This window comes from Chenopodium album, chromosome 27, assembly GCF_948465745.1.
Source record: "Chenopodium album chromosome 27, dcCheAlbu1.1, whole genome shotgun sequence".
Taxonomy (NCBI): domain Eukaryota; kingdom Viridiplantae; phylum Streptophyta; class Magnoliopsida; order Caryophyllales; family Amaranthaceae; genus Chenopodium; species Chenopodium album.
In genome coordinates this window covers 3554856-3564604 of record NC_137860.1, presented here as the reverse complement: position 1 = coordinate 3564604, position 9749 = coordinate 3554856, and the positions used below count along the sequence as shown (strand labels likewise).

The 9749-nt window shown below is 38.5% G+C and overlaps 1 protein-coding gene across 1 annotated transcript; it reads right to left on the bottom strand.

The window, feature by feature from the left end:
• Positions 1–3811: 3811 nt before the first annotated feature.
• LOC145619035 (uncharacterized) lies at positions 3812–6906 on the bottom strand. Its single transcript, XM_081673634.1, has 3 exons — positions 6177–6906; positions 5479–6096; positions 3812–5154 (listed from the first exon to the last, which is right to left on the bottom strand). The coding sequence occupies exons 1-3, from the start codon at positions 6904–6906 to the stop codon at positions 3812–3814; spliced, it is 2691 nt and encodes an 896-aa protein (XP_081529760.1).
• Positions 6907–9749: the final 2843 nt, after the last annotated feature.

The window sequence follows — 9749 nt, the reverse complement described above, 5'->3', positions numbered from 1 at the left end:
AGTTTTTAATACTTAAATGAGAGTTTTTACAAAAATTATATTATGTATAGTTAATTTGTTTCAAAAAAAAATAATAAAAAAAATAACAATCTAAGAGACCTGTTTTATATAAAGAGGTCTCTTTTCTTTTAACTTGGAAAGCAGCGGAATTGTTGGCATTTGTTATAGCAGACTCTAAGAGACCCGTTATTTAAGATAACAGCTCTCTTTGAACTTCTTTCTTTTCTTTTTTTTTTCAGGGGTAGCATGTGCTACCCCTTGTGCCTTCGTGGATCCGCCACTGGTTGCATATTGTATGTTTAAATTTGGACCCATTTTAGACTTGAGACTCGCACTAGACCCAGTGGATTTGGGTCTGGGTTTGATTCATTTAGACCTAGTGGGTCTGGGTCAGATCTAGATTCACCTCCAAAAATCCGGGTTTGGGTTTGAGTCATGTCGGAACCGACACAAATTCGACCCATTGCCTTCCCTACTTGTAATTCCTCTGTTTTTTATTTTTATTTTAAATAGGTCTCATTTGCTTTATTTTATTGTTTCAAATAAAAAAAAAAGTGCATCACTACTTTAAATGAAAATATATATATATACTCTCTCTATTTATCCCTACTTTAATTTATCCCTACCATAACAACTTATCCCTTTTCTTATAGGTAGTAAAAATTTTATAAATTAATTTATCCGTTTATCTAGTCTAATATTTCCTTAAAATACGTGCCAAAAGGGTGTGTTGCAACTAAATAAAACCGAAAGAAGTTAACCTAAAAGTACAACACATGGGCCTTTAATTACAAGACAAAATATAATATACAAGCCCAAAGCACTAAATAAACTTTTTTTTTTTTTTTGAGGGAACACCTGCAGGATTTCATTAAAAGAGGTCAATTTCCGCCAAAGCTAAGAGGCTTTGTGGGAAAGGACCTAAGCACAAAAATTTGTTACAACCTCTAGAGTCCCACCGAGCTACGTGGTGAGCTAGAGTATTACCCGCTCGCTTAACATGAGACACGGAAAAACCAACAAAAAATTGAGAGAGAGAACAAATATCATGTAATCCCCCGTATTTATAAATATATTATAAATGAATTTTTATTTTATTTATAATATTTATGTGTGTTTTTCCGGGATTTAAGTTTTAAAGTTACAAATTATTTTTGGGTTGATAATTCATTTTGTTCTACAAGGATTTTTAATTGTCCATTCTACATTTATGCCATACATATTAAACAAAGCTAGTCCATTTCATTTATCTAATTGGCCCATTAATTTTATGAGGCCCAATCTTAAAACTAACCCTACACCACTCTCTCTCCTATATATACCCCATACATCCCCAAATTTTTCCCCACACAAAAGGTTAGTCTTATTTTTTCCTCCTCTTTATTTTCTTTATTTTGTTTTTCCTTTATTTTTCTTTTCCTTTATTTTTCTTTTTCTTTTTTTTCTTTCTTTTCTTTTTCTTCTTTTTTTTTTTCTTTCCTACTTCCTTACGTGAGTCCACTGCTCACTGCTGCCACCCTTATGGCGCCAGCCACCACCGGCGCGCCCCCCCTGCCGCCGCCGCCGGCGACCCTGTCGGCCCACCAGCCCAGCCACCACGTGGCCTTTACTTCTCCTTCCTCCTTCCTCCTTTGTTTCATTGTTTTTTTTTGCTTAATGTTTATATAATTAGTTTTGGGTTATGATTTTATGGTATAAAGTTTATATTTTTAGTATCAAAATCATGTTTTTGATAGCTTAAACCTATGATTTCAGATTTTAATTGTGTTATATATTTTCAGATTTTATAATTTATAAACCTAGGGTTTTAATTTAATCAAATTGGGATTTTAGGGTTCTAATGAGCAATTAATTTGGGGCTTTTGTTCCTATTGGATTTCTAATGCATAATTAACCATAAAAACATGTTTTAAAGGAAGTTTTAAGGACTTTTAATGTAGATTATATTGCTGGAAATTTTTGTAAGTATTAATTTGTGATTATTGGTTGTTTTGTAGGAGGTAATTTTTCTCTAGGAGACTTTTAAGTATTTAAAAGTGGCGCAAAGGATTGTTTATACGAGGTACGTACATGTCTACTTCGTTATAAGTAGTATCATGTTTAGGTACCAAAAGGAAAGAACTTAGTTTCATGATTAGGGAACACTTGGATGGAAATTGTTTGGTTACACATTGATTTAATTCATGTGCTTATGTTTATGAGATATGTTTTGGTGAATTGATTATGATTGTATGGAATCATAGATGCAAACATGTTGAATTATATTGGATTAATTGTTTGTATGGAATGTTGATACAAACATGTTTTATTGGATTGGTTTGTTAACCACATTTGGATTATTAAAGGATTGGAATTGAATGGTTTAAGTGGAATGAATTTATTAATTATTCCACAAGGTTATTATTTATTTATTACTCAATCATGACTTGTTAATATGTTGAGTAAAGGTGGTTTATTAAGCCGAAATGGCTAGGTGGGTTGACTATGTTCAACAATTTTGGATAATTTGGAAGTTTAATGGAATTAAAGGTCAATTTGTGTTGTGATCACCATTGTCCTAAATAAGATTAAAAGTGAATTGATGTATGAATGTTATGTATGGTCTTCTTGAATGAGTCGGCTATTAATTAAAATTGTAATCACGTAAAGTGAAACATGGATGAGCAATAAAACTCTGGAAAGCGTGCACTTCTAGAGTATTGACAATTATGGGTTGGGGTACACGGTGGTAGCCCGTGGCTTTTCGAGGCTTGTTTGATCAACATGTCCTCTTCTCTTTTGGTATTTACATTTTATTTTATAATGAAAGTTAGATGGGATCCTAGACTAACTTTGTGAGAATGGAGTCGCGCCCATTCTTGCATCGCACTAAACTTTTATTTCAAATGGTCATTTGGGACCAAATTGATTTGGTGGATTGGACAACCTCGTCGATTGCTTACTCCAAATTAAATTAATGAATTAAATTAAATATAGAGTCAAGTGTTTGGAATTAATTAGTAAGTATGTTGAGTCAATTGAATTTTCTAAGTGTGGAGTCTTAATTAAATAAATTTGTGTTATATGTTTATTTACTTTAATTAGTTGAGCATGCTAGGTTTTGTACGTTGTAGCTTGTATGTACTCAGCTTTGCTGATTGCGTGCTTTTGTGTGTGTTTTCTTTTGGTCATGGCCTTCGCCTTTCAATGACCCTGTGATGATCCAATTATTACACTTGTATTATTGGGGAGCAGTATTGCACAGGTTAGCTTGATGATGTGAAGTTCAGGGGTTTGACAATCGCATTGTCAAGGGATGGTGTGATTGAGTGTATTCATTCTTTGTGTCGAACTTATTTATGCTTTGCTATTTTGTTTATGTTTTGATTTTGATTATTGGTTTGGTTTTAAATAAGGGCCTTACATGGTTCCAATTTGTAAGCTTTAACTTATTTGTTTCTGAACTATGTTATTTTAAATACTTAAGTTTGATTTTCCGCTGCGATACTTTGATAAAGCCTTAACGTTTTAACACGTGGCGGTAACATGTCAATAGTTCTCCACTATTTTATTTAAAGTAAGTGGTTTGGAAAAGGGAGAATTATTGGGGTGTTACATATCATCCAAAATCATACACAACGGATTAAAGCCCCATGCCTTCTTCTTGATACCATTGACAATGTTCGATGCGTCACTCTCCAATTGCACATTTGAGTAGCCAAGACGAAGAGCCACTTGCAGCCCATACCTACACGCTGCAGCTTCAGCAAGGTCTGGAGTCCACCCTGGTTTCTCTTGCCGAACTGCCGCAGCAACCACCCTTCCCATATCATCACGCAACACCACGTACTCCAAGCCCAGTCACGCTGCCCACATATGCATCACAATTAATCTTCATGGAACCAGCACAAGGAAGCTTCCACGAGTTCATAGAGGGGGTGTTATGTATATTCTGCCCCATAAACATCCTAAACGCATACATCCCATACTCATGTACTGACTTTGACAAATTTGCCGCCACGCTCACAGCACACACATTATCTTGCTCAAAGATAATTTTGTTCCGACACCACCAGGCTGCCCACATAAGAGTAGACATTGATATCAGCTCCTCACTTGATACCTTCGATGCTAGCCACACCAAACGAGACCCAAAACACAAAGAGGGAGCCTGTGAAATAAGGGAATTAAAACTACTAGCTGCCCATATATCCAAAGTCGCCTTACACTCAAAGGTAGCGTGAATAATTGACTCATCCCCGTTCTCACAAATCGAACAACATTTATCTTCTATCATGTGACGATAGTGAAGCCGTTCTCGCACTGCAAGGAACCCCTTACACGCCCTCCACAAGAAATGGGTGAGCTTGGGAGGTCCTTTCATATTCCAAATAATCTTCCACACCTCGTCAGTTGATTGCGCCGAAGACGGTCCCTGCTTGCCAAGCCAATACGCTGACCGAACACTAAAGTCACCAGTTTTTGAGGGCCACCAATACATCACGTCCCTTAGGGACCTATAGGATAAAGGAATTAAGAGAATTGCAGCTTGATCAGTAGCACAATAATTTTCTTGAATCACATCCAATCGCCAAGACCGACTCACATGGTCAATTAAATCCGACACTCTCAAGTCCATGTTACTATGAGGCAACGGAGTAGGCACACAAACACTAGAATTTCCCGGCAACCAAGCACTCTCCCAAACCGAAATATCACAACCCCTACCAACTCTCCATTTCAATCCCTCGAGGAGCAATGATTTTGCACCCCAAATACTTCTCCAAGAATAACTAGGATCATACCCTCGATTCGCCTCTAATACATCACCATTTTTAAAATATTTTGCTTTTAAAATGGAGTGTAGAAGAGTGCCATGGTTGTGGTGGAGTCTCCAACATTGTTTCGCCAACAAAGCTTGGTTGAAAACCCGTAAGTCACGAAACCCCGTACCCCCTTGCTTTTTCGGTTTGCATAGGTCCTCCCATTTTTGCCAATGTAGCTTCTTAGCTTCCTCCGTAGAACCCCACCAAAATCGAGCTAGTAATCTGTGAATGTCATCAATAATTCCATCAGGAATTTTGAAAATACTCATCATATAAGTCGGAATTGCTTGGACTACTGCTTTGATCAAAACCTCCTTGCCCGTTTGGCCAACAATTTCTCCTTTTATCCCTGCAATTTATTCCATATCCTCTCCTTGATGCCAGCAAATATTGCCCTCTTAGATCTCCCAATAATTGTCAGTAACCCAAGGTACTTCTCATGTCTAGCAACCTCACGAACCCCCAGAGTTTCAATAATTTCATTCCGCCGATTAGGACACACTTTTTTACTAAAAGCAACTTCAGTTTTATCGAGATTGACTTTTTGGCCCAAAGCTCTTTCATATTGGCTAATAATATTAGCTATCACCGAGCATTCTTGAATACTTGCCTTAGCAAAAAGTATACTGTCATCAGCAAAAAAACAAATGAGACACTCGAGGAGCCCCCTTACATATTTTAGCCCCATGAATACGATTTTCCTTAGCCGCCTTCCCGATCAGAGTAGAAAAAGCATCAGCACACAATAAGAACAAGTATGGAGAAATAGGGTCCCCCTGCCTAAGCCCCCTAGTAGGATTCACCGAACCTGAGATTTTCATGTTAATTTTGAAAGCAAAATTCACACTCTGCAAACAACTCATGATTCTTCCAATCCACGCATTCGAGAATCCCATCTTGTCCATTACCTTTTCCAAGAACACCCATTCCACCCGATCATAGGCCTTACTCATATCCAACTTCATGGCAATGCTACCCTCCTTACCTTCCCCACCACGCTTCATAGAGTGAAAAATTTCAAAAGCAACAAGCGCGTTATCAGAAATGAGGCGCCCCGGGATGAACGCACTCTGATTAGGAGAGATCACCTTGTCAAGAAACCCCTTCAATTTATTAGCCATTGTCTTTGAAACAATTTTATTAATCACATTACAACAGCTAATAAGCCTGAATTCCGAAACCTGCTTGGGGGACATACATTTCGGAATAAGAACAATACAAGTTTTATTTACATCCCTCAAATCCACATCACCTCTCCACCAACTCTTCACAAAAGCAATAATATCAGGACCTACAATATGCCAGAATTTTTGAAAAAATAGAGCGTGCATCTGAAAAGGGCAGATTTTATTTGTTCTCCTGTCGGCTCACAGTCAAGTACAACATTCATGTCATCAGTGATCACATTTTCTATCCCTTCCAGCGCATCCTGGAACCCAGTAGGAGAACTAGTAGCAAAAAGGTTCTCGAAATTAGCCGAGATCAGACGTTTTAGATCAACCCGTTGCTCAAACCATTCTCCATTATCACCCTTTAAGCCGACAATTCTATTCTGAGCTTTCCTCTGACTGGCTTTATGATGAAAATATTTTGTATTTTTGTTCCCATCACGAAGCTCATTTGCCCTGGCCCTAGCATGCCAATACGACTCTTCCAATTTTTGCAAAGATTCGAGCTCTACAGACAAAGCATTGCACATTTCAAGTTTCACCCCATCCATAGTGCCCTTTTTTATCTCACGCATTTTCTTCTCAACGACTTTGATTTTTTTCTTCACCACACCGAAAGTGAGATTTGCCCACGACCCTAAGGCCTCACTACACACGGCCAGCCGTTGCATGATGTTCAGCCCCTCCCCTTCGCTCCATCCATTCTCAACCACCGTCCCACAATTCTCATTAGAGAGCCATAGAGATTCGAACTTAAAAGCGTTGCCACTATAAGAGTCCATACATTGCTTCACAGTAGACAAAATAATAGGGGCATGGTCCGAGTTGGACTTTATAATTGGCATATTAAGTACCTCAAAATCCGGGAACAAAAGACACCACTCTTCATCCGCAAGAAATCTGTCCAACCTTTCTCTAACAAAAGTCTCCATATTTATTGCCCCTTTCCCAAGTGAAAATACTGTAGGAGATTATAGGTACTAAATGCGGAATTAACATGAATCATATTCATATAGCACCAACACAAGGATCTCATGCATAACACATAAAGAAGTAAGAATTATACCTTTGAAGCGTGATTCCACGACGATCGAGCAAGAACAATGGGGAGATAAAGAACCTCAAATGTGATTCCTCTACTTGGTCCACGGGCACAGATTAAGACCTCCACTAATGCTAGTTAGTCGCGAAAGAACACTTCTATCGACCTTCTACGGAGATGGACGAACGATCAACCAGGCAAGAACCACCGCGCAACACCACGAGGCCACTAGGGGTGGCCGGCCGTGGGTGTGAGGGGAGGAGAGAGGCGTGCGTGTGAGAGAGGGAGGATGAGGGCCTTTGGATGGTGGTTGCTTGATTCACAATTCACTGTATTGTTAATTGTGACTTATGTCTTCAACCCTAGGCAAGGCTATTATTTATAGATCATATCTCAAAATAATAGCCCAAGTCCAAATCCAAGCCCACTTCCTAATCCCACTCAAACTATACTTAGCCCACTCATGCTTATGACTAATTGATTGCTCATGAGGCCCATTAATGGGCCTCTAACTTGCTTAACCCAATACCCTTGTGTGTGACCAATATAGGATCCATTCTAAAGGGCTTTGTGCTATTTGACTAGCCCAAAGATCATCTCTCATAGTCTAGCAACAGAGGATGACGCCCCAATAGAATGAACTTATTATCTCCATAATAGTGATCCTTGATATATCTAGTAATTGCACTTATCGAAGACATAATTCCTTCAATCTCCCACTTGTCTGAGACAAATGCGCAATATTCAAATTCCTTAAGTCATTTTGTGTCGATTTGATAATATGATTGCATCTTATGCGATCTATATTAATCTACAAATCGTTTCTTGAAATCCGAGTTAGAATTACAAAACAAATGGTTACTATATAACTCATTTGAGCACGGCCATGCATTTTCTGAATTCTCCCTCTTCAAGAGGCCAAAACATGACACATTCCTAATTTAATAGGAAGACTCTATCCAATCTTGTGGCAACCAAAGCTCCCACTCAACTTCTGAAACAACCAGGAAACACCCTTTATAATCTCCAGTTACGGGAAGACGTTTGAATGTACCACAGTTATTTCATCCATTGAATGAAACCAATGTTCCACTCATGTCAAAGGAATCCACTAATATATCCGGAAGTTCTATACTTGAACTTCAAAGTAGGTCTATGGTTCGATCCTGCATCATTCATGCATATCCATGTGATTGACCGAGCCTTATCACTATGCTCCCATAGCCCATGAAACCGAGCTATCCAATCAATCTTACATGCTAGTCCATTCATTGAAATCATTTATGTCCACTTTAATGATTTCGAACTAGGAACTTAAATAATATGTGGATTTTGTTCACCTGTGGGGTTTCATACACCAGGTCTCTATCTGATAGATAACCTGATGAGCCCATCAATCCATAATTATTTTGGACATTTTATTTAATATTGAAACCACAATTAAATAAGAGAAAAGATAATTTCTGATTAAACATAATTCTGCAAATGAATGTATTACATATGTAATTTATTTTCTCAAAACAAATAACAACTTCTAATTACACCATTCGCTTCAATCCAGTTGCACTAGTATGCTTCTCATGCTTAGGCATTGGAAGGGGTTTAGTAAGCGGATCAGCGATGTTCTCATCCGTGTGAATTTTGCTCATCTTGACATCTCCTCTGTCAACGATCTCTCGAATGAGGTGAAACTTCCTCTCTACATGTTTGGATTTGAAGTGTGACCTAGCTTCCTTGGATTGAGCAATAGCTCCATTATTGTCACAATATATCTCGATACCCTTTTGAGAACTTGGTACAATATCCAGCTCAGTCAGGAACTTCTTTATCCAAACAGCTTCCTTAGCTGCTTCAACAGCAGCCAAATACTCTGATTCTGTCGTAGAGTCTGCGACAGTGCTTTGCTTCGAACTCTTCCAGCTCACTGCTCCTCCATTCAGACAGAAAATGTATCCAGATTGAGATCTGAAGTCATCCCTGTCTGTTTGGAAACTCGCATCCGTATAACCTTTGACAACCAACTCATCTTCGCCACCATACACTAGAAACATTCCTTTCGTCCTTCTCAAGTACTTAAGGATGTTCTTGGCAGCTGTCCAGTGTGCTTCACCTGGATTTGCCTGAAACCTGCTGCACATGCTTAGAGCATATGCACCATCCGGCCTTGTACAAATCATGGCATACATTATCGATCCTATTGCAGAAGCATAAGGAATGATAGCCATACGTCTCATCTCATCTGGCATAACCGGGCATTGAGATTTACTGAGCGTAATGCCATGGGACATGGGGAGAAAACCTCTCTTGGAGTTTGTCATCTCGAACCTGTCAAGAACCTTATCAATATAAGTCTCTTGACTTAATCCAATCATCCTTCGAGACCTGTCTCTATGGATTTTGATTCCCAAAATGTACTCAGCTTCACCTAAGTCTTTCATGGAAAAACAACTCTTCAACCATTCCTTGACTGATTCAAGCATTGGTATGTCATTTCCCATGAGAAGTATGTCATCTACATACAAGACTAAGAAGACTATGCTGCTCCCACTAAACTTCTTGTATACACAAGGTTCCTCTTCACTTTTGACAAAATCAAACCTTTTGATTGCTTCATCAAAACGAAGATTCCAACTCCTGGATGCCTGCTTTAATCCATAAATATATTTCTCAAGCTTGCATACCTTTTTAGGATTTTCTGGATCTTCAAAACCCTCAGGTTGTGTCATATACACT